The sequence below is a fragment of the Urocitellus parryii genome, chromosome X (assembly GCF_045843805.1).
Source record: "Urocitellus parryii isolate mUroPar1 chromosome X, mUroPar1.hap1, whole genome shotgun sequence".
In the NCBI taxonomy this organism is placed as follows: Eukaryota; Metazoa; Chordata; class Mammalia; order Rodentia; family Sciuridae; genus Urocitellus; species Urocitellus parryii.
Window position 1 is genome coordinate 105775065 of NC_135547.1, and position 27152 is coordinate 105802216.

Genomic DNA, 27152 nt, shown 5'->3' on the forward strand with positions numbered 1-27152 from the left:
CAGCTCACTTGCCAAGTTTTATTAAACTATAAAACCAAATTGGTAATGTATTGATTCAAATGGAATAAAACACATAGGCAAATATTTATATATCTAGAAATATATCTTCTATAGTAGAAACCAGAAACTGAAGAACTAGTTTAAAACCATTATGATTAAAAATATAAAGCCATGTGTTTCTTTGAAACAATTATAAAAATAAAATCACAAAATTATGTAACTGCAAATAAACACATGTCATGATTATATTGTGTATGTCTTAGTTTTCCAGCACTATATACTGAATACAGGTTAAGTTTTGGCACCTAAGATGCCAAAAATCAACTATCCAGGCTGTACCAGTCAAGTCAGAATCTAGGTATACCCAGTCATTCCAAATTTTAAAAACTCTCCCTCACCCATGGCTTTGTCAAGATGTCAATGAAAGGAAGTGAGAGTGATAATCAAATTACTATGATTTTCTCTCATATTTCAATTGTCTTCTCCCTCTTATAAAAATGGGGGAAGGTAGAAAATGTAGAGAAGGTAGAAAAATGGCGAGATCTACTTCACAAAATAATTTAGACCAATAGGATTTTCAGTAAGGATATTTTAGACTGAACTCAGTATGTTCTTCTTATTTCCATTTTTTTCTAATATCACATGTGTTAATTGGCTTGGATGTGCCTCTAAATAAATTTAGGGGTCACTGATAAGTAGGTTTAAATAGCTACTCACATGTCTATAATTCTTGAAATTACAAAAAATACTTCAACACACTTTTTCTCCTTTTGAAGTAATTTCAGTTTTTGAATGTAAGAATGATATGTATATCATAGGCAACTGTTAAATTTATACATGTCATTATGTGTTGCTGATTCAAATTTTGCAAAGGAGAATATGACCATATTATTTAGATTATTGCAAGAAGCAGGGAGTTTCCCAGCAGCAATTATAATAGCATAACATTTTATTTCATGTATTTCACATATTTCAGTTCCCATATTTTGTAATCTCCCACAGAGTAGATTTATGTTCATGAATCAAGAAATGAAAATAGACTAATTTAGAAAACAAATTATTATCTACGGAGAAGACATCAAAATAAATTAGAAAATTGGTGCTAATATTTCATTGGCCATGCTGGGACTTTTGACATCCCAGGGTATCTACCACAGACTCAGTTTCTTCCTTCCATCTCTTTTGCTTCCCATATAGTACCAGTAAATAGAAAAGAAACTTTTTAAACCAAAGTTGTTAATTTAAGCTGATTACATTAGCTTTTACATTAGAAAAATTCATAATTGAGGTATTCTGTTTATAGTAGCTAAACCTTTTACTCACATTGAATATACTCGATCATAGATACATGAAAACATTGCAAAATATCAAAATCAGCAGCTTAAAAATAAAGACATGAATGTGTCTTTTGGTCTATCAGATTGAGTTTATGTGATAATTAACCAAAGAAGAAGAAAAGGAGTGACTAATATAGAGGTTTGGCCCAAGTATTTCTCACCTACCCATGACAGAAATAATTTTCTTATTCTTAAAAGTAGATACAATGGTAAATTCTGTGCATTTAATGTCAAATCTGTCATAACCCTGCCTACTACCTCTATGTGTTAGTATATAGAAGTGATTATTTGCCAACTTAGAATGACTGTTTTTTTTATTTTGACATGTTTAGTTGTTGGAAATAATCATAACAAAGAATTGGAGAAGAGTTACAAGATTAGATACATGCCACACATCATGGACTAAGAAAAACTCTATAGTAAAGAAATGTGAATTTTATATGATAAATTCAGAAGTGTACACACTAAATCTACAATTAAATTCTAGTATCTTATTGTAAAAAATACCTCCACAAATTCTAAATATAAAGATGAAACTAGAAGCTTCATACTACAGTCACAATGAAGATTCTCACAGTACTCTATATTTTGAGGCAATTCAGATTCAATGTATTTTCTCAGTTTCTCTTATATAAAACAGAATAACTTACAAAGAATAATTAATCCAAAATGCACATCCAGTTAACACCATCATGCCAGAATTTGTTTTTTTTTGTTCTTTTAACATTTATTATGTGAAATTTTATCTCTAATTTGCTTTTTAGTTGTTTTCTATGTCTACCTGCATTCCCCTCTATCAATGTTCAACTGAAAGAGGGTTGGATCACCCAGCAGATGCTCAATAAATATTTTTTAAAATGTACTGAATTCCACAAGTGATTAGTTACTAATGTTCTGTTAGAGAAATGTAATAGGTAATGCAAAAATTTTAAAGAGTGAATAAACCCAAAATGGTCATTGCCATCTTGTAGCTCATAAGAGAACACAGAAGATCAACATTAAGAAATTGATGGCCAGCCAAGTTTACCATAACCATTGAAAAACATTTTTGTAATGGAACTTAATAGTATCATGATACCTTGTCATAGTGTCTTATGATATTGCCAAAGTTCAGAGCTTTGGAAGAATTCCAAAATATAAATGTACAAAATGTAAATTTTCACATAAAAAGTAATGATGACTGTGAAGCATATACTTCAGCCTCTTCATGTATTACATATTTTTCAAGTACTACACAATGTGAATATCTAATATTTCAAAGCATCCACATAGTTTTATTTGACCATTACAACTGACAAATGATTAATAGTTGATGCTGGAGGTAAGAATGGAGTGTGACCACAAATGGACACCAAGGATGTAAAATTCAATTTCTAGATGGTATTCTTTCTAATTTATCTAATCAATTTAGGAGGTTTTTAAACAAATAGTGATAAAAGCTGTGTGAATTTCTTCTTTTATTGCTTGTCAAGTTATAATGAAGCATGATATAAAATTTTAAAAATAATGTGCCCGTGATCATAGTTATATTTTTTTCACATTCCCATGTTTGAAAAATGCGTTTTCCTCTTTTAATTTTGTAAGTATATGTTATATGTGGATATTTCTTCTTCTTGAGAATACAGTATGTTATACTGCATTATTAATCATTAAATGGACTCAACATGATATCTTTTAATATTTTTCTTTCTGAAATATTTTCTCTAGAATCATTTCCTTTCTTTGACATTACAAAAGCTCCACTAATTATTTGATATCATTTCCTGTATTCTATTAAATACTTTAGCCAACTACAGCTTCATTTTATTTGCCACTTTCTGTCATTAATTTGATATATGAGAATGGTCTGATGAGGTAAAACATGATAAAAAAGCTCTGCTCTTAGCTCAGTTAATTGCAAAGTGCTATATTGGAAATGTCTTTAATGTTTGACTGATTTTTTTGTTCTATAATTTTTCCCTTTACCATCTTTAATAAAAAAAAGGATTATATTCATTACAATTGTTACTTCCTTTTTTTAACTTTGCATATGTAGTGTTAATTATGTACATGCTTGCTATATGATCACATGTATTTTAGTTTTTTGCAATAGCAAGATGATATAGTTGGCTTTATATTACTTTTATGAAAATATCTAATTAATCCAAAAGTAGTAGATGGAGAATTCCTGTTAGACCATAAATAGTTGTCCTCTATAAGTAACCTCATTTTGCTACTTTAACTATGTTTCTGTTGAAATTTACTGTTTCTATTATTTATGAATCATGAAACCAGTGTGATTCTTTAAGGAAAATGTGAAATATAACATCAGGAGACTTGTATCTCAATTATCACTCAGATTGTCCTTGCTTTGTTTTGTAACACCAAGCTTTCAGAATCTTGACAGATACTCTCTAAGAAAAATCAACACAGAGCAAAAATTGAAAATTAAATGATTAGTTATAGGTTTGATAACTTCACATTGATTTTTTCCTCTACACTGTAGTTCTTACGTTTCCCACATTCAGTATTTCCTTCCATAAAACTATGCATACACACTCTTCATATCTAAAACCTCATCTTTGCTGCTGTGATTCCCACTGGCTAGATTGAGATCACATTTTCTTAGTCTGTACCCTGTCAAAACCCCTTTATGGCTATATACAATTTCAATTATGCAAGCATCTTAAAATTTTACCAGGTTTTATAATAAATATTAACATTCCTCTTTGCATAGAATTTTTTCAATAATATAACATATATTTCTGCTTTGTAATCTGCTTATCTTACTCCATTCTGCCTAAATAGGATAAAAAACTTTTTTCTCACTTTGTGAAATTGAATAGTGCATGCTGAATAACTTGTTAACACTTACTTACTTAATTCAGTTATCAATATGCAAGCTAGATTACATTTCTGTTTTGTGTGATACATGTCCATCTGGGAGATATTTTTAGTTTTAAATTATAGTTTAACAGTCAGTATAATAGTTTAAAGGTAATTGAATTTACTTTGTAGCCATGTTTCCTTGAGTATGTTAATATTTGTAAATAAATATGGTAAATGCTTACAATAATTTGATTAGGATATAGGAAAGGTCTCATCCTTATAAGAAAATATGTAACATCACTGACAATTTGTGAATAATTTTTGCACAAACAACTTGAACAGATATTTTTACATAGACTACCTCATCTATTCTTTTGGTCTATTTATGAGAATTTTCAAGATGTGCTGCCTACTCATTCTAATCAAACCCCATTGCTGAGTTGTCATCTTTTTTGAAGATGAGAAAACTGAGACTCAGAACATTTTAGTGCTTTGTCCTAGGTGTCAAGTCAGAGCCCGGAGACCTACATTGTTATTTCTCCTGATGCTATTCCAATCTAATTACTCAAGAGCATCAAGTAGGAAGAATTCAACTTCTTGCCTCTCCACATCAAAACTTATTTTTGTATTGTGGTTTCTGAAGAAGTGCTACTACTTCCCCTATCAATATTTGCCACTATATATGACCTTTGTTCTTTATTCCAATTCCCTTTCTTTCCATAGGGTTTTTTTCCAATCACTTCTTAGATTTTAAAAATGACTTTACCCATTAGCTGCCTTCATGTAGCCTTAAAACATATTCCAATCTGATTGACCTGAATTTCAATATGTGTTGAGTCAAAGTCTTCAAAAACCATTAAAATTATTTTCATAAGGATGCTTCATGATCCTTAATCAGGCTTCATCCCTTGAAAATCTGATTTCAGCTCTCATTATCTACTGACACTGTCCCAAATACAGTGCTCATTGACCAGCTAATGTACCCTTATTGCTACTTATCTCATTTGATCTGTCTCAAAACTGAAATTGTTGACCTCCCTCGAAGTCTTAAAATTCTTACATCACTTGATTAAAATGACATTCTCTCTGTCCTGGTTATCTTATTCTTCTAAATAGATCCCCCCATTTTCTGGTGTTCTTTTTTTATATGCCCCCTAAATGCCTGTGTTTTCCATGAGTTCTCATTTCCCTCCCTTCCTTTTTCTCTTTAATGTTTGAAAACATCAAAATAAATACATATCATACAAAGATACATTGACACCCTCTCCTTAATTTTCTGTATATATGCATACAAATACATGATCTATTGTGATCAAAAATGTATCAGCTTATTTCAAAATATTGCTGATTGATAGTGACACAGTCTCACTGTGAGTTTCTTCAGTTGCTTTGAGTATTATCAGTAACACTATTATTTATAATTATGATCATTTTATTTTAAAAATTATTTTTGATTAACATGTATTAGTTGTATATATTAATGTGGTTCAGTGTAATATTTCAACACATATCTTCATTGTATACTGATCAAATCCAATCTTCCTTTGTGCCACAGTCTGGCTGGGCACAATTCAGGAGCCACTTGTCAAAAGAAACTAACTTTATTTTTAGAACTACAAACTCCAAGCAAACCAGCTCCTCAGGAAAAAACCCTCAGAGCCCAACTGCCACCACCGGCTTCCACAAGCCTCTCCACCTCCCACAATCCTCCTGTTCTTGAGGCCAATTGGCTGGGTCATGTGGGCGGAGCCAAAGAAGTCCCCCAATGAGCAGCTCCGTGGTCTGAAAGGGCAGGGAAACAGCCCAATGAGCAGCTCCATGGAGGAGCCAATCAGCTAGATGTTGCTGGGGCCGCTGTGAGCCAATCATCAACTGGCAGTCTGAAGGGCAGGAAAACAGCCCAATGAACATCACCGCAGAGGAGCCAATCAGCTAGATGTTGCTGGGGCCGCTGTGAGCCAATCATCAGCCGGCAGCTGCAAGTTTGCTGGCAGCTGGAAGTTTGCTGGGGCCCCTTTGGCTGTGGCTCTCAACACCTTTGTCCTTCCTCCCTTTCACCCCATACCCTTCCTACCCTCTAGTAATCAGTATTCTACAGTTGTTTTTTTCTAGTTTTCTAAAAAAATACTGAGTTGTTTTTATGGGGATTTCATTGAGTATGTAAATTACTGTGTGTAGTGTAGACATCTTAATATTATTCTAGTACATGAACATGGGAGGACTTTCCATTTTTTGTGTCTTTTTCATTTTCTTTTATCAGTGTTTTGTAATTTTCATTGTAGAGGTACTTCACTTCCTTGGTTAAATTTATTAATAGGTTTTTATTTAATTTGTAGCTCCCATGAATGGTATTGCTTTCATGATTTCCTTCTCAGCAAATTTACTAGTGTTGTATAAGAATGCTAATGGTTTTGTACTGATTTTGTATTCTGTAACTTTACTGAAATTATTTTTCATTTCTAATAGTCTCAAATTTTAAAATGTGCTTCATTTTCACAGTACTAAAAGACATTCATTTAGGACATAAAACCATTTAGTTGCTAATTTCTACCTACATTTCCAGTTATATTTCTGCCAAATTCCTCGTACTTTTTAGTGCCTTGTCTCCACATCTTGTTATTTCTCAACCTGAAATGCTTTTTTAAAAATAGAAATTATGTTGCCTTACATATCCAGTACATTAGTTTGGAATCCTGTGTACACAAAAACAATTGAAATAACTAAAGCCAAAAAATTGGTTAAGAAAATTTTTCCATAAGCATATACGATGTCTCAAGGAAGTTGTGGGCAACAGAAAAGCTTTTACTCAGAAAGCCTCTAGAGCTCATGTGTTGGTCATTGGTAACAACCATTCATCCTTATCTGTAATGGTTTTGTGTACTTAAAAAAGGCTCAAGTGGATGTTCTCCCTTGGGGTATCTACTATATTTATACCATATACCCCAAGGGGGTATCTAACTATAAACTATAGTTATCTAACTATATCTAACTATAACTATAGTTACTTGTTAGCTGATAGTATAGTTACTTGGTAGTAGAAGAACCTGTAAACTCAACTGGGTTGGACACCAAAGTGACTCACTCGCATGGCTAGCAGTTGCCTGCTGTCAGATCACTTGATATTATTTACTGAAGTATTTACCTATGGCCTCTTCATGTGGCTTGGACTTCTTGGAACATACTGTTTTAAATGGATTCTAAGAGACAGAACCCTAAAAGTGAGGGTTCCAAAAAGACAGAAGTAGGAGCCATCAGGTCAGATAAGGACTTTTGATGTAACTGATGGAGAATCGCTTCTACTGTAACTGTATTCTATTGTCCCAGGAAGTCCAAACACCAATTCAGATTTAAAGAAGTGAAGAAATAAACCCACTTAACAGGGGAGTGGTGAGAGTAGCCTGTGTTGTGGGTACTGCAGTTACAGTCCTCTTTGGGAAATAAATTCCAGTTCAAACATTCTGTTAGTAGATTTTGCATTTTTTAAATCAGCACCATAAGCTAGAATTTCATAAGCACAATTTCAAAATACAGCTTTAAATATCCACAGAATTTGGCCAGACTTTTTACTGTTGGTTCTAAATAATTTAGAAGAAATCTAATGGATATATCTCTACACATGCATTTTCCATGTTCTAATTATTCATGAGGTTGATGGTGGCCAGAATTATGTGACACAGACATGGTTGTTATGTTCCATATTTTTGAAGGGGTTGAGCATTTCATAGATGAAAAGTATTGACCATAAAGTTCCTATAGCATCTGCTATTCCCTGCAATGTTTACTAATCAGTCACATTTCTACTTTACCACTTTCCCTGTGGCAACATTTAACCCCCCTGTATAAGTGTCACTCCATCTACATACTCCCACTAAATTTTGTAGATTATTCAGCATTTCTTGTTCTGAAAATATCATTGGATATCCAGATCAATTCCTATCCCCCAGATTATATGGGTTCTGAAGAATAAGAACATATCACTATTTCCACACATGATAGTTATTTAACCAATGAAAATATTATATATATATATTAAAATATACATTTACCTTAGCCTATAATTTAAAGGCAGAATTTTTATTACTTAACTAATTCATAATTGATTTAACTTTGTGATTTTAGGATCATTATGCTACCGAATTATATTAAGATATGTCTGGAATTTGTAACCATACATCTGAAGGAACTCATCCAACACTGAGCCCATTTTCTTATTATAATTTTCATTACTCAATTGAAGGCTATAGCTCTTTGTAGTAATTGCTAAGCAAAATCAATGATATTTTCTAATAATACAAGAATTGACTTCAATTGTTAAAAATTATTGTATACTAATATACAGTGCACAAATTGTTTTGCATGATAATTTTATGGGCACTGTGGTACATATTAAGATTATTCTTCTCTCATGTATGATGATCTGGCAATGAATTTTAAATTAAAACAACTTGACTACTAGCTGATTTTTGCTGGAGCTGACAGAAAGAAATGAATGAATTTATTGTTTTCTGCACACTGCAGGATTTGATAAATACCTATAACTGGGTTAAAAATTCATAAGTCAACTAAAGATATATTTTTGAGTGGAAATTTTAAGGTCCTGATTGAGTATAGAAAATATGGAAATAAAATTTACAGTTACTCAGAGTTTATAAATGAATATCTGTAGGAAGCTATTAAGTGTCTATCAGACAAAGAGAAATGACAGTTGAGACATTTTACTTCTCTTTTCTAGATCTATAGTTTCCCTGAAATTTAAATGAAATATGGCAAAGAATGATCGAAGATCACTATTAAGGAACATTATCCATATGCAAATTTCTCATCATATATTATCCCTGTAAAACAGCTTATTTATAAATATTAACAACTTGTTATTGGTCATTTGGGGGTGTAATTTCAAAGATAAAACAGTATCACTTCTACATATTAGATATAAATGAAAATTCCCTGGTTGCAAATGATGTCTGACATAGCTGGTTGTTATCATTTAGTCAAAATGATCATTTAGTTTTCAGTATTATCCCAATAGGGAAGTAGTAAATGATTGAGTTTTTGATAATTTATGATAGGCAAGAAAGTGGTTACTATCATTTTAAAGGAGACTACATTTTAGTAATGGTTTAGGAGAGTTTTAAAATTCTATCTTCATGAAAAGTGTATTGTCCTTTGTAGTAACATTCAGATTATTCTAACTAATAATGCTGTTCTCCCAACAGAAAATCCAGTCAGAATTGACAAGTCATGAGATCAGTTTAGAAGAAATGAAGAAACATAACCAAGGAAAGGAGGCTACCCAAAGAGTTCTATCCCAAATTGATGTTGCACAGGTATATTTTATTGCATAAACTAAGGATCTTGTTTCATCTACACATTAAACCTCTAGTGTATATTAGACGTGTTGATTTTTGCAACAGTGATATTGAAAGCATTATTCAAAAACTAGACTATAATGCCTCTCTGTGTGGGCTTTCTTGATTTGGTGCCTTTTAAAGATAAAATATTAACAGATTATTTTTTATTTCATATCAGACTAAGAAAAAACACTGCATTTTCTCAAATATGTGTATTCTTTTGTTTGATTAGAAAAAATATTTACTTTTCATTTTTGGAAAGAAAATGCATTAATAAAAATATGACTGATTGTTTTATGGAAGGCAAAATAAAATTGGTGCCTCCTTACATTGTTTTTACAGAAAAAATTGCAGGATGTCTCCATGAAGTTTCGATTATTCCAGAAACCAGCCAATTTTGAACAGCGTCTAGAAGAAAGTAAAATGATTTTAGATGAAGTGAAGATGCACTTGCCTGCACTGGAAACAAAGAGTGTTGAACAGGAAGTAGTACAGTCACAGTTAAATCATTGTGTGGTATGTATACCTGGTGGCAAGTAACCAGCTATCCCTTGAATTTCCTTATTATGAAAATTGCTTTTAGATAACTGCAATAAATAAACTAATTAGGTTTAAGGTTAAGAACAAAAATTGGCCATGTATTGAGAGACAGTAACTCTTACTGTAATTGGAACCACTTAAATGTCATTCTTTAAGTGTCTTTTTTGAATGTAAAATTCTTCTAAGGACTATGAAGAATGCAGAAGAGGTCTTTATATGATTCTTATGGCACTTTATACATATATTTAAATGAAAATCAAGAAAGGAAGCATATTGATCTATATGGAACAACTATATCACTAGTTTCAATATAAATCACGATTTCAGAAACAAAGGGGGCCATGTAAGCTAAGTAATGTACACAAGTCATCTCTATTCTTGAGGCTAAGGATTACGTAAGAGGATACAAAGACAAACAACTGTGAGGGGCATAGCAAGATTATATCCCAAGTACTCTTACTCCAAATTGTGTTTTAATTTGACTTTGGAATATGTTCTATTCTCTCTGTTATTAGAAATTCACCAAGTCAGGTGATCCCTTTGACAACATAAACTGGAGTGTGAGGGTGTCTAGGAAAACAATATAAGTATTATTATAACTGTATATTCAGAGTAATCATGGTTTAAATTCACCTAAAATGAACCACTGAATATTATTAGCATTAAAAGTGGAAATGTTTATTTAGCATTTTGTTCTTTAAGTATTATATATATGTGACTTTCATCTAAGATAAATGAGTAAGATATTTTTCAATATAAAGAATAAGACATTTGGAAATATCTCTGATTCCAAAAGTCATATAGTTGATTGCCATATAGCAAGGAATGATCTCAATGTTTCCAGATGCCTATATATTTTTTGACATCTTCTAAGACAGAAGGAAGATGAAGTAAAAGTAATCTGGAAAGCCCAAACATAAGTCATAATTGATAAAGGAATATTACCATCAGATATCAAACAGGGAATTAAGATGGAAATAGACTATGCCCATAGCCTTAATTAATCAGATAATTTTTCAGCCTTTACAAAGTGCTTCTTTTGCACATTGATTTTAAACTGAAAAGTGAAAACAAACCCAGTTTTATTCTGAGACTATTATCTACTAGCAAGTTTATTTCTTAGTAGTAATAAGTAATTTGTGTTTAGTGCTGAACAAATTATATTATAAAACATTATATATAGTGTACATATACAAACATACATGAACCTATACTACAAACACATATTTTTCCAGGAGAAATGAAAGATTAATTTATTTAATATTAAATTAATGGCATACATTCATAATCCCAGTGGCTCAGGAGGCTGAGGCAGGAGGAACATGATTTCAATGCCAGCCTCAGCAACTTAGCAAGTTCCTAAGCAACTCAGTGAGACCCTGTCTCTAAATTTTATATATATAGGCTGTGGATGTGGCTCAGTGGTTAAGTGCCTCAGTACCAAAAAGAAAAAAAATTAGAATTAATATATTTAAATTTAGTTCCCATTCTTATATATGACAATATATTTTGAAACTATCATCTGAAAATTTTACCCTAAGCACCACGAGGACAACAGTGAACATGTTGATTTGTTCACTGCAGGTTCCCTTGTGACTCAAATACTCTATGGTACATGATAGACACTAATAAATATCCAGTGATTGAGTGAATTGATTCATCCAAACTCATGGCTAGGATTATTTAACGCTTAACAAACAGAAATCTTGTAATATTTAGAATGACCTTTATGCGCTCGGACTAAAGAACTAAATATGTATGATGCACTCCTACTATAATAAGAAAAGCTGCAAATTATGCATGATTTTATATAATATATATATATAATCACAAATAGAAACATTAAATTAAAAGAAATGCAAACATTAGATACTGACAACAGCTGCAAATACTACTCCATTAAAAATGGAAACCAAACAGCCTTAAGGTGAAACCCTGTATTTTTTAATATTATGAGTTGATTTTACATTGTTTCTTATGTTTCATTTTATATTTTAACTTAGAATTTGTATAAAAGTCTGAGTGAGGTGAAGTCTGAAGTGGAAATGGTGATAAAAACCGGACGTCAAATTGTACAGAAGAAGCAGACGGAAAACCCCAAAGAGCTTGATGAAAGAGTGACAGCTTTGAAATTGCATTATAATGAGCTGGGTGCGAAGGTGCGTGCATGTTGAGATCACAAACACTACTTTTCCGCTTTCCTTATAAACTGCACAAAAATCCTTGTTGTCATTCTCTTTGTCTTTTTTTCTCACACAGGCATGTCTTTTTTCATGTGTAATTTCTTTCTTTTTTTTCTAGTAATAGGGACTGAACCCAGGGGCAATCTACCACTGGCCTACATCCCCAGCCCTTTTCAAAATTTTTAATTTTCAGACAGGGTCTCAATATGTTGCTAAGGCTGGCCTCAAACTTGGGATCCTCTTGCACTAGCCTCCTGAGTTGCTGGAAATAGAGTCATGTGTCCCTGCACCCAGCTTATATGTAATTCTTAAGAAACAATAATTAATCAGTGAGGTTCACCTTGGTACTATATTGAAAAGTATATGAACTCAGGGAGGTTTTTATAGGCCCATCAGGTAGTTATAAAATGTTCCTTGTTTTAAATTTGCCTTGTTTCCCTTGTATATATCTATGTATGATAACTTGGAGACTGGTGAATATTATAAACTATCATGTGTTTATAATTGTTCTAGTAGAGCTGATACTTTCCATGTAGATCATATTTAGTGTAATGGAATTGGCTCATGCCACAGAAATTATTTCCCCATGTGGCCATATCTTGTATAACCCACTCCACATAGCTAATGAGATAGTATGAATAGGCAGTTAAGTCCTTTATATCTTATATAAATATATAAGTCCTTTATATATTTATTGTAACTTTTATAGAGATTTATTGAATCTACAGATCACTTTGAGTAGTATGAACATTTTAGCTATGTCTTTATGAACATAGGATATATTTCAATTTATTTGTGTTTCTTCAATTTCTAGTCTTAGGACTGGAGATATAGCTCAGTGATAGAGTCCTTGCCTAATGTGCACTGCCAAAAAAGTAGGGGGACAAAGAGGCAGAAATCTCTACTCTCTAATTATAGATCAAATAACCTCTAATAATAATCCTAATGGTATAATTTATTAAATTAAGAAGACCTGTTATGTTTATACTCAACAGTTTATCATTCAATCAGGGTGCCTTACACTAAAATTGTGTCAATGAGTATCAATTTTATTTAGGGTTCTGGGGATCAGACTCAAAGTCACATAATGCTGTGTAAATATTCTGCCACTGGGCTACATCCCAGGCCCATTTTATTTTATTTTGAGACAGGGTCTAGCTAAGTTACAGAGGTTGGCCTTGACCCTGTGATCCTCCTGCCTTTTTGCCTCCCCAGTAGCTGATACTACAGGTTTGCACAACTGCATCTAGCTGAGTCTATTTATTTAAGAAAAAAATATTTTGTAAAAGGTTATTTTCTCAGTTTACTTTTTCAGATATAAATTGTTATGTGAGCTTTTCCTTGATATAAAATACTTACCCCAAATTTTTGTCTTTGCAGCAGTAAATTTGACATAAAATGGCATTGAGTGAATTGCTTAAAATTTAAAACCATAAAAGTAACATTATTAAACTACTAGTGCACTGAGTTTATTATTAAGAAATGAATGACTCCCATAATGATGTAAAGCTTTATTTATCCCTGAAAATATATATTTGAGAGCTGATATTTAGTTTTAGCCATTTGGCACTTAGTCATATCATTAAAGAAAAACAAAAGAAATACTGAGAAATTATGCTTTAATAGCATTGCAGAGTACAGCAAAAATAAACATAGAGCAAGAATTTATGTTTTGAGTAAATAGTAATTTAGAAACATTAATGATTAAGGGATCATGTGTAAATACTATCTCATAAAAAGACTATAAGTCATGTATTCTTTGGCTGAGGAAAAAAAAATTATTGTCTGCATGTTGACTTTCAAGACATCTTCAAAAACAGTGCTTTTACTTAATAAAATGAAAGGCAATAAAGCCTATTGTTTAAAAATGGGGAACCCTTCTAATTTAAACATCATCAGAATTCACATAGTTGTATTTGTCTTGTATCTCATATATATACATATATATATTATATATATATATACACAATATATTATTGTAACTTTTATAGAGATTTATTGAATCTACAGATCACTTTGAGTAGTGATCTGTAGATTCAATAAATACACATGAATAACAATACTTATATCGTCTCCCAAATATAATGTTACATTTTTGTAGTAGATAACTCATGCTGCCATAACAAAATAGAGTAGACTAGGTGGCATAAACACAGAAACTTATTTCTCTAAGTTCTGAAGGCTGGGAGTCCAAGATCAAGGTGCCATCACAGTCAGTTCCAGATGAGGACTTTTAGTGGCTTGCAGATGGCAACCTTTTCACTGTGTCTTCACTTTGCAGAAAGACAGAAATCATTGTCTCCTTCTTATAATACCACCATCCTCTCAGATTAGAACCCCATATTTATGTTCTTATTTGTCTGAATTATTTTCCAAAGACCAGATGTAGTGACTCAATTTAGTCATACAGGGGTTAGAATTTTAAAATATGAATTTGGATTGGTGGCTCAGGAGGCTGAAGCAAGAGGATCACAAGCTCAAAGCCAGCCTCAGCAAAACCTAGGAACCAAGCAACTCAGTAAGACTGTCTCTAAATAAAAAACAAAATAGGGCTGGGATGTGTCTCAGTGTTTGAGTGCCCCTGAGTTCTATCCCCAGCACCCCAAAATAAATAATTTAATAAAATAATAAAAATAAAAATAAATGAAATATGAATTTATGGTTACACAATTAAGTCCATAGCATATTTCTTACAATAAACAATTATGTTATTTTTGTACATGGTCTTACCCACAGGCATCCAGAAAAGTCCATGGGGGGAGTAACTATGATAATGAGATTAAAATCATATGCTAAATATTTAAAGGCAAAATAAAAATAACAACTTATTGTTTAATCAATAAAATAGTTTCTATGTCTAATTAATTTTATTGAGAAATATTAAACCTAACACTTGTAGTAATAACCGTAATCCATTTTCTAAGTCTTTCTATGCTTTGATTGTTATGAAAATATACATGAATAACAATACTTATATTGTCCCCCAAATATAATTGTAAGTATTCATAAAACAATGACTGCTGAAACATTTTACTGCAGGTGGCACTCGTTTAAATGTATCTATTCTCCACATGCATAAAAAAGTATAAAACTCAATTTTCCTTAAGGTGGCAGTGTCTCCTGATTTTTCAAAACCTATTTAGCTAGACAAAAACAAAATAAAATAAAGAGAAATCAATAATGCATTAGCTCTGGGAAGATAGAGTTTCTTTGAAATATTGAATCTAGAATCCTTTTCTACCAATAGTATATAGAAAAATAATAACTATGCATATAAACACACCATAAGGTATGCTTTTTCCTCCCCCACACAAATAAAATCCTTGCAGTCAAAAGGGCAGATATCATTACTTCCCCTAAAGGAAAAATAGAAGGGAAAAATCAGTTTAAAAAATGAATTTGCAACCTCAACAACTAAGTATTTTTTTAAATGCATACATACCTCTTGTAAAGGAACTAATAAACTTGGTTGAATATTTTGAATTTGTATTTGAGTTTCAGGATGTTTATTTTAATTTTAGCATTTTCAGTTCTTTATGTATATCTTTACCTTTGGTGTTGTTTTAATGCTTATAGATGCATTCTCTTTTGGTTGTATGCATGTATACAATTTGTGTGTGTGTGTGTGTGTGTGTGTGTGTGTGTGTGTGTGTGTGTGTACTAGTGCTACTTATTACATCTAGGGCATGTTGTTCAACTGGGCAGTTGTAGTGGTGGTAGTGTTACTGTTTTAACCAATTTCCTTATGGGTTAGACTAATTTGAAATCTACTTTTCAGATCACTTAGTAACAAAGCCAAATCTTTTCAAGATTTTCTTTACCAGTAAAGTAATAAATTTAATATGGCATAAACTTTTGCCATGAACTTTCAGGTACCAGTTTCTTTGAGCCATCCCAGAATGGAAATAAAGAAGTAATTTAAGTAATTTATTTCAAACTGTTGCCTATTTTGACCCTCAGCATAACCCTATCTGCCAAACAGAACAATTCCATTTGATGGATGTGAAAATAGGAAGATGAGGTATCTTGCCTCAGATCACAGGCAGGTTAAAACTACACTGGGCATCATAGAGTCTAACATGCATATGCTTTATTATACTTCCTCTACTGAGTCAAATATTATAAATCTAATGCTCAGTTTCCCAGCCTCCATGACAGAATGTTTTTTTTTTCCTATAGTTAAAACACATAACAATCAAAACAGAAACTTTAATTTCTTTACTGGTTATCATTCCTGACTTGCAATTAATACTTTTTTGGGATTTCATTCATTGCTTTATTTAACTTGTACAATATACTTAGTGTGAGATGTTTCTTCATTCAAGGAAATATATGGAGTGTAACACACTCCAATATAAAGAGCCATGAGTGGAGGGAACTTGTCTTTGAGTATTTGCAATTTATCTGGTTTTGCTAATGAGTTGACTACTGTTTAGGAAAAGACCCTGGGATTCTTATTAAATTGACCAACAAAATTAAAAAATATAGGAACATTCTGGGAAGGTGGTAGAGAAATACAAGTTAATTCATTCTCTATGTGAGAATGTGAAAGAATTTATTTTTAGGGGGTTTTGGGGTTTTTTAATAATATTTTTAGTTGTTGATAAACCTTTATTTTATTTATTTATATGTGGTACTGAGAATTGAACACAGTGCCTCACACATGCCAGACAAGTGCACTACTACTGAGCCACAACCCCAGCCTGGGTTTTGGTTTTAAATGCTGAATAGAAGAGCAGAGAAGATTAAGACATTATTTTATCTATTGATGAGAGTGAAAATTTTGTTTTCTCATTCATTTTTCCCCCTATTTTGTGGTAATTACATTTAAGGAGGAAGAGACCTAACCTTGGTGATGTTGTATACAAAAGCAATGCACTTTAAAATTGTATTGATGATGAAATTGAAAATATCACACAAATACTTTTGCTTTTTGAAAGGAATATGATTTCTCCATTTTGATACCTTACTTGCAAGAACAGGCCTCATTTATATATAGAAGATTATGAACTTGCTTGCCTATCTCTTTGACAAATGACTCTAGGTTTTCTACAAGAAATGAGACATATTTCATTTTGACTTATATCATTCCAATTATTTCAAATTTTGTCCATAAATTATTTTTATTCATATTAGAGACAAGCTTATATGGATTCTTTCCCTACTATGACAGCAGATATAAGATACTATCTTTTGGACAAGAAATCTTATCTGCTCAAGGCTGTTTTTATTTACTATTAATGTGCAGAATACATTATTTTTTTCTAAAACACAATTTTAAGATATGGAAGGAAATTGTTAATTTAAAATGACAGAAATATGAAAGTTCCAATTAAGTAGCTGTAAGTAAACATGAGTTGGAAAGTAAACCATATTACATTTTATTATCTTTCATTTCAGGTAACAGAAAGAAAACAGCAGTTGGAGAAATGCTTGAAGTTGTCCCGTAAGATGCGGAAGGAAATGAATGTCTTGACAGAATGGCTGGCAGCTACAGATATGGAATTGACAAAGAGATCAGCAGTTGAAGGAATGCCTAGTAATTTGGATTCTGAAATTGCCTGGGGAAAGGTAAAACACATATCACTGCAGGTTATATTTAACATATGAAAACACATAGTAATATGATTTTATAAGGAAGTATTAATGTGAAACAATAATAGAATTATAAATATTATCTTGCTTAATTTTTCCCTCTCCTCAAAGATTAAATAGTAGTTTTTGTATATTTCAAGACTATAATAAAGCCAGTGGTAAGTTTTAGCAAGAGTCTCCTCAAAGTTTATTTGGAATCAAGTTGGTTATAAATAAGTTCTTGATATATATATATATATATATATATATATACATACATACATATATAGATATAGATATTGATATAGATGTAGATAGATCTTAAGAACGTTTTATATATATATACACACACATACACACACATATATATACACATATATGTGTATATATATATACATATATGTATATATTTTATTGGTCAGCTAGTCAGTTCAGAAATGAGGCTTTATATTCTATTAGCATACCTAAGAACAGACTGCACAGGTGAACACTACAACCATGAAATGGAGAAGATCATAGTGACTGCAGACAATTGGACTGGATAGAACTTGAAAGATCAGCAAATTGACAAGGTCATAATAAAAAAAAAATCTCTAGTGATTTGTATCATTTCCATCACCAAAGGCCATGGGGTGTCCTTTCATTATCACCTGATAAATTCTTACTATTTCTCTGACAGCCAATCAGACATTTATCGCTGCCTAGAATTTAAGGTAATGGCACTCATAGCTTAATTTTTTTCCAGATGATTTGTTACTAGATTATTTGAAAGTGGGCTGATATAAAGGGAATTTGTGATATTAATAGCATATTTCCCATCTCAAACTTTGCCAAGGCATTAGAATATTTTGTTAAAAAATTAAATATGTAATAGAATAACAACCATCTTGATTTTTTTAAAAATTAAAAGACATGGATGCATGCATTAACTAGGTTTTAAAAGGATCTATGGTTTATTTTTAATTCAGTGTGTCTATTCAAATTATTCATAGTTGGAAAATTTTAAGTACATCATATAGCAACTTACAATCATAATGAAACCCAAACTGAAAACTGTTTTTATTTATGTAGGTTTAGAGGATAACTAGTGGTTAAAAGTTTAACACATAAAAAATTTCAAATAAATAGTAGTGAATAAAATTAATTTTCTTCCCATTGAAAATAGATTAAGTGCTAGAGATAAGATTTTGAGTTATGGTTATTAATTCAGGAGCATGTATTATGTGCGATTATTATAATAAGAATACAGAGTGCAGATTAATAATTACATTGGTCTTATTTTCACCTTATCATTTAAACATGTAACTCATTTCTATTTTATTTATTTTTTTGGTTATTTTCATTAAATAATTATATGCTTAGGTACAGCTTGGCTACTACAAGAAATAGACCAACAATGTAGTCACTCAAAGAAGATAGAGGTGTATTGTATCTCAGGTGAGGTCAGTAGTTCAGAGTAAAGGAAGTAGTTTTGCTATATGAAGTCATTCCAAAATTTAGGTCCTTTTCATTCCATCATTTTGCGCTCTTCTATGTATTTGTACTCACAGGGTGTGAAGCTTGCTTACTAATGTCACACCTTAACTCCAGTGTACCACAGTAGAGATAGAGAAGTGGAAGACAAGCTTTTCTCTCTTGTGATTACATTATAAAAGTTCCACACATATTTCTGCTCTTACCTCATTTTCCAAAACTTGTGTAACTCTTATCTATCCCTCAGGGAGGGTGACAAAATATGGTCTCTAGCTGAGTGGTCATGTCTCCTTTCTAAATGATGTTGTATTTAAATAAATAAGGAGAAAATGCATTCTGGGACGCAATTATTTTGGTCTGAGTGGTATCATGCATGCCCTTTACATCAATAGTTACATAAAGGCAGAAAAAGGCTTTATGAGCTGTCTCTCTATTTAAAAGAAAGCACATGACCTACAAATGACAGTTTTCAGCATGAGTGCCCATAAAACATCAAACACACAGGACCCAAAATATCCATGACCCATCAAAATATGAAATATAGTAACACGTGCATGGAACAAGCAATAGTAAATTTTAGGGATTCATGAAAATCATCTAAACTTTATTTTCAGAAATCTGCTTCTTGCCACATGGATAATATCTTACATTGCTCCTTTCAAATTAAGCAGGAATATTAGATTGTTATGGCTGCTAAAACAGAATACTATAGGCTAGTGGTTCACACAATAGAAATTTATTTTTTTCACAGTTCTGGAGATGGAAGTCCAAGATCAAGGTATAAGGAGGATTCCTTTATTCTGAAGCCTGTCTTCCTTAGCTTATAGATGCCCATCTTGGTCTTCATACTCTTTTTTTTCCATACATGTCTGTGTCCCGAATTTCTCAATAATTTTACTGGATTAGACATCATCTTGATTTCTTGTAATACACTTATACCTTTAAATGCCATTTTCCAAATATTTTAACATTCTGAGCTACTGCCAATCAGGACGTCATGAGTTTTGGAGGCTAGAATTCAGCACGTAAAATGGAGTAGCTCTATAAATATAAAGTGGAATGCGATTATAATATTGTATAGAGGAGGAGTGATTGGAAAAAATCTGATTATAGTTTACAAACAGGTTAAGAGAAAATTTAAAAGTATGCCATAAATTAATTCTGTGTATCAGAATCCCCAGGAAGTTGCTGACTAAATTACCTAAGGAGATATAGTTTCATGGTAAAGTTCTAAATTTGCCATAAAATCAGTAAAATAAAAAAGAGTATTTTCTGCAAATATTTCTAGACTCTCTTTGTCACATAGAAAGCTTGAGTGGTATGAAGATGTGTCCAGTTAAGTTTATTCTTATTTCACGTGCTTTCTTGTTAGATGGGGAATTAGATTCAAGCTGCAATTCTCACATATTTCAAAGGATAGATATCAGTTTCTTTAAAAATTAAGCTAAGCAAGCATTTAAATTCAACATGTTAACTACATTTGCCAGTTATTCCAAGTACTTAATAACTGGAGAAAATTTGAGTATGTATAGTTAACTTATTTTTAAACTGTTTTATTTATTTCTACTGAATTTCTATCAGTTCTGTTCATCCAAAATATATTCACTTAGTCTACAAATATTTGAATGTATAGGTAAGTATTTTTTTGCACACATGAAAATTTCAGTTACCACTATAGTGATTGTTTTACCCTAAGTTTATCTAAACAAACATTTCAAACATTTCAATTGTATTGATCACAGCAAATATTTTCAATTTTATTTTAAAGTATTTTAATTATAGTTATTGTATATATATATATATATATATATATATATATATATATATATATAATTTCAAAAAATATTTTGCAGGGCCTAAAGAGAGAAATTGTGGAACTGGACAAGCATAAAGAAATTAGAAAATGAGGGAAAACTACACTAGGAAGATAAAAAAAAATCTTTTCACACAAATATGTTCACAATATCTCATGGGTGGTGAAATGGATAGGAAAAAAGACAGCCATGAATTTTGCTACAAGCTTCTCAGCAGACAAAACCAGGAACTAAACCTATTTATGAGACTCCAGGTGTTCAAGTTATCAAAACAATCATTAAAATAATTTTTACTAATAATATGATACCTTTTTCTAGGACTTAGATTCAGAAGTAATAAAATGGATTATAAATGAGATAGTATCCTTATATTAGTGTTTATATTGCCATATTTTTCTATCAGCATGCCTGTGCATAAAACAAAAAGAGTGCCAAAGTACCATTCAAGAAAATGATTTAGTGAGAAGACAAAATATTAGGGCACAAGCTTAGAATGCTCTGAAGTCATCTGTTCATATTTTACATTTTCCAAATAAGTAAATAACCAGCTATTCTTCCCTTGAATATTATTTCAAACACCTAAAGTTTTAAATAGAATCAGGCAGCAGAGAATTTAAGTTTCTCTTCCATGGACACAGGAAAAAAATGTCTTCTGTGTCATTTGTCTGTCTGTCTATATATCTATATCTATATCTATATCTATTTTATATCTATATCTATATATCTATATATCTATATATCTATATATCTATATATATATATATATATATATACACACACACACACACACACAGGAATATATGTTATCTATATATAGCCCCCAAAGGCTTCAATAGACAAATTTTTTACCAAGAGAGATTTTTGTGTCTGAAACAATTACAAAGAAATTGGTCATTGAAGAGTATTGTCAAGCACAACAAGGAAACAAAACTCACCATCAACAACTCAGAAGTACATTGACTTATTGAAAAAGCTCAGTGAATAGATTTATTTATAAAACAGTTGAACTGTTACTTTAAGGATTGAGAATTTAGTTTAGTGCAAATTAATATATTGGTCAATAATGATAATGCTAAATCTGACTCTGTTACTTTATCCTAACAATGAAGTGAGAATACTGGAATGTGCTTGTCAATACCTAAACTAACAAAAGCTTTGGAAGTAATATAATACTCCAGTTGGAGAATCAGAGGAGTCACCCTTAAAATACACAGATTAATTTATAATAATATAGAACTCACCAAGTCTTCATGTAACATAAAAGTTTTATTAGAGTTTTGGTTTTTAACTAGCCATGTTATATAACTGATAAAATTTTATATCCTAAATTAGAAAATTATTGGGACCTTTAAATTTCACTTTAGTTTTTCTTGTAGTATAAGATGAAGAAGAGAAATCTAACAATATATAAAAATCTATCTTCCATGTCTTTGCTTATTGTCATATTCATGTCAAATTATATATCAAAGTCTCTATTAGTCAAAGTTTTTCCACAATGATCTGCCACATTTGAGTTTTGTGGAGAAAAAAAGAGCTAGATTCTTCAATATTCCATTGTATAATTCATAATTTTACTGTAGTTATGGGTAGATCCAGGTGACCCAGAATAAATAATACAGTATATGTTGGTGAGTACTAGAGCAACCATGAATCTTTGAGGCTTTTCCATGTGGGTTCCATTCTTCCATTCATAAACTAACTAATTGATTTTGAATCAAACATTTATAAAGCCATGGCCCATGTAAAAGCAATTCACCAATATCGTCCAAATTTTAAATAAGTGGGGCTGAAGAGCTCAGTGATAGAGCACTTGGCCTAGCAAATGCAAGACCCTGGGTTCTATCCCCAGTACTGCCCCCTCTCCAAATTCTTAATATGGTCCCATCAGAACCATTCAGAAAACTGTCATCTAGGTCTCTTTAAAATATACAGAAAAAACAAAATGAGACAACCATTCTAGTGTGACAATCAGTGTATTAGGGTTATCAAGCAGAACAGAACCAACAGGATTGTGTGTGTGTATGTGTGTGTGTGTGTGTGTGTGTGTGTGTATGTGTGTATGTGTATATATATATATAATTATAAATATATATGATTATAAATATATATATATATATATATGACTATAAAAGAGTAATTTACTAAATTGGCTTACACAGCCAGAAGCTACATAGTCCCACACTGGCTGTCTGTAGATTGGAGAACTTCGGGAACAAGTATCTGTTCAGTCCAAGAGGGATAAATGATGCTATCCCAGTTTGAGGCTGAAGGCTTCTGGAAACTCCCTGGAGAATCACTGGCAGAGTCCACTTTGGAAGAGTGAAGGAGCTGGAGTCTAATATCCTCAAGTGATCATAGCAGCAACAATCAAGAACCCTTTCAAGAAGAAGAGAACTTGCATCTGCTGCTGCTTCTTTGTTCTTCCAACTTTTATTCCACCCTAGCTTCCAACCTGTTGGAGAGTACAGCACACGTTTAGGGAGGGTCTCCACTTTACTTCCCTATCCCACATGCCAGTCATTCCTAGACTTACTTTCATTGACACACCCAGAAGCCTCTTAATTTTAGGCATCTCTTAATCCATTCAAATTGACAATTCAGATTAACCTTTGCAGTAAATTAAAATTGTCACTGCACACCTTCAGAGCAGTGATGCTAGCATGGAGATGAATTACTTGGAACCAATAAGGGAACTAAATAGATTCTGAACCTTTTCTTATACTGGCCAACCAGATTAGCTGTGGTCTTTCCGAACTTGGCATAGTTTGAGGGATCAATTTACCATTCCTCTTTTAATTCTGTCACTTAAAAAAAACCCTAAAAAATAAAGCCTAAAACCATGAAAAGTATATTACAAAATTCATGCTTCTTGAAAAATATAGTAAAATTGGAAGCACCTTAAATGATGCAATGTGATAACATGTAAAAAATGTAAAAGGGATGTTACACATCATTTAGTGATAAATTATATAGTAAAAAAGGAAGATATGAATGAGAATTAACATCAGTTTGAATATAGAACAATACCTATATCTGTGAGAACAGTAAAGGAAGGAAAATAGTGCATAGGAAACAAACATATATTTTTATCCTTAAAATAGGTTATGAATAGAGAAGTAATGATTGTATTTTTTTATATTTTCTGTGTTTCTAATATCATATACAGGAACTTAGGAAAACAAAACATAAAAATGTCAAATGATTCACTAAGATTTTTTCCTTTGAACATCTCTGTAACCAGATTCTGTTTGAGAAGTATTGGTAATGAACAAATATATACTATATCAATAAGATTCATGTTACTGTAATGAAATAGTTGAGGCAGTTAACTTGAGAAAAGAGAAGGTTTATTCTGACTTACAATTCTGAGGGTTCTAGTCTTAGAATGGGCATCCTCATCACTTTGGGCCTCTAGTGAGGGAAGCACATCATGGCAGAGACTCATAGCATAACATACTGCTTACAACATTACCTAGGAAGAAAAGAAAGACCCAGAAGAACAACAGAGTCCCATAATCCCTTTTGAGGACATACTGCAGTGACCTACTCATCTCCTATGAGGCCCCATATGCGGAAGGTTTTTTGTATCTCCCAGTAACATTACCTTGGGAGCCAAACCTTTAATTCATGGACCCGTGGGGGAAACTAGCCATATTCAAACCATAGCATCTATGTGTTGAAAATCACTAACTTCAAAATATGCCTAATATTCCTATGACTAAGCATCAAAGCTACTCCTGCTGAGTAAGCAACAAGACAGGAACCTAGGAGATCAATTTTCCCTAGGCCAGTAAAGAACATTTTCTTTTCATTTTTTAGTGAGGGTGTGGATATTGATTTTCTGGACCTCATTAACTACATTACAGTGGGTTTGACTGATTCTCACTATTTCCTGTTCAAACTGGAGTCACAGAAATGAATGGCACAAAATGAAAATTGAGAATTTGCATCAAACTGGAGCCAAAGGAAGCATGTGAGTGGTTAAGTTTGTGTGATAGAAGTGCAGGTACTGCAGTAATTAGAATGCTCCTACTTGGAGGAAATCAGTGTCACAGAGGAAAGATGGGCAAGTCATCGGGTGAGAAATAACGTTAAGTCTTATGGCCCTCTGAAGATGATGCTGTTTCCCTTATTGTAAATATGTAATGAATGCAAAATGTTCCATATACCTTTCTCTGAATATTGAACACTTTCTTAGGGTAATCCAAGACTAGCAGTATAGTAGGCATTCACTTTCCCTAAGGATGAAGCAATCATATGTGTCTAGGCTACTTATTATGAGGAGTAATATTACTATGGGAATCATTATAAGATCTGGCTTACTAGTGACCATCCCAATTCTAGTGAACTTTTTGATCTTAATTAAAGGGAAGAATTTCTTCAGAGACTCACTCATCAAGACTAAAGTAAATCAAATTAGATTTGATGAACTATAGCAGAGATGGAATGTAGCCAATAGACTCATTCCATTCTGCCTGAGTTTTTACAGTCTCCATGCAAACTATTGTGTTTTTGTATAGAAATATTTGAGAGAAATCAAAAGAATGCTTCATGATACATAAAAAATTATATGAAATTCAAACATCAGTATTAATACAGTTTTGTTGTATCATATCTGTTTATTACTATTTGTGGCTACTCTTATGCTACAACAGCAGAATTGAGTAGTTATGATGGAAATGGCACAGCCCACAAAACTTAGAACAATTGCAGTATGGCTGTTGACAGAAATAGCATGCCAATCCCAGAAATGGAGGAAAGCTAATGTAAAAACAGTTCCATATGCCTGATCCTAGACTTTGCCCTGTCTCCTTTTTGGAAGGGTATCAGTAAGTTGGCATTACTAGGATTCTTTGATTCTTTCGATGTATTGTAGGAGTTGTCATTCCTAAGCATATTCAGTAGTCATACATTCAAAACCATAAATGCTAGTGCAAACACATAGTCTTCTCTTAAAATACTGGATGATACATGAAATAATTTCAGATATTTAAAGTTCCCATCTACTTGGAAAGAACTCTAAACCTGAGACTATTTTAGATCATCCATGTAAGATTCTTAGTGATCCCATAAGAAAGAATGGGAGAACTTAGAGAAGTAGGTAGAATGGGTGCTGGGCTGATTATTGGAAGGACAACTGCAAGCAAGAAAACTGTCTCCTCTGGTTCCATCCTGTAATCGTGCTTCCAAATTACAGTTCTAGAAAAATAAATGAATACATTTAAATTTTGATTTTTTTAGAAAGGTAGAAGAAAACATTTTAAATGAAAATAATAGGAAGGAGACATTTTAGAATAATAACAGGAGGAAAAAGTTGATAATGAGAATTTAAAAGTTAAACTGTTAATGATATTTTGAAGTTCCTAAAGTGAAATATTCCTTTCTCTGGTTTTTACAATTCCATCTGTTTCCTTCAGAATAGTGTTAAAGAGGGAATAATTAATATTAAATGATAGAAGAATGGATTATTATTCCTAGCTGCATGGCCTGGACATTAAAGATATTATGAGGGAATGGTAACTGATTATTTTCATGCCACAAATGTTGAGACATTTTAGCCTTTCATACCTAACAACTCTATTAATGGAATTTGCCAGAATGAGGTCAGAAGCATTCATGTCAATAGAATAGAATTGATGGAAGGAAATAATAAGGCAACCTAGGTGAGATAAAAGCACCTGAACCCACACTGCACAGGATCCTTGAATTATCATGATAATCTCTATTTCCTTGAACAATTACATAGGCATTAACATTTCGCTTGACAAGAGTACAGGGAAAATGTCTGTTTGATCACTGGTATTTCCTATATGCGTTACATGGAGGGTAACACATGTTCATTAAATGTCTGTTCAAAAATAAGTTGAAATTGAAGATAAAAATTAAAAATGCAATTACCAAGCGGTTCTTGAAAGGATAAAAATGCTGATGTGCATTTAAAATCATTCATATTTTAGAACAAATAGAAATATGAACATCTGACCAAATGTTCCTATTTTTACATGAGAAAATAGAATTGTTTTTATGACAAAGCCATAAATAGAATTCAATACTATCTCTGATTCCAAAGGC

General features: G+C 32.0%; 1 protein-coding gene across 3 annotated transcripts in view; it reads left to right on the top strand.

The window, feature by feature from the left end:
• Positions 1-27152, top strand: part of Dmd (dystrophin) — a 2014880-nt gene that overhangs the window by 756270 nt on the left and 1231458 nt on the right. For all 3 annotated transcript variants that reach the window (XM_077794046.1, XM_077794047.1, XM_077794048.1), the window contains 4 exons: positions 9362-9472; positions 9839-10012; positions 12040-12195; positions 17620-17790. In XM_077794046.1, the coding sequence (XP_077650172.1) occupies positions 9362-9472; positions 9839-10012; positions 12040-12195; positions 17620-17790 (612 nt within the window). The remainder of the gene's footprint in view (positions 1-9361; positions 9473-9838; positions 10013-12039; positions 12196-17619; positions 17791-27152) is intronic.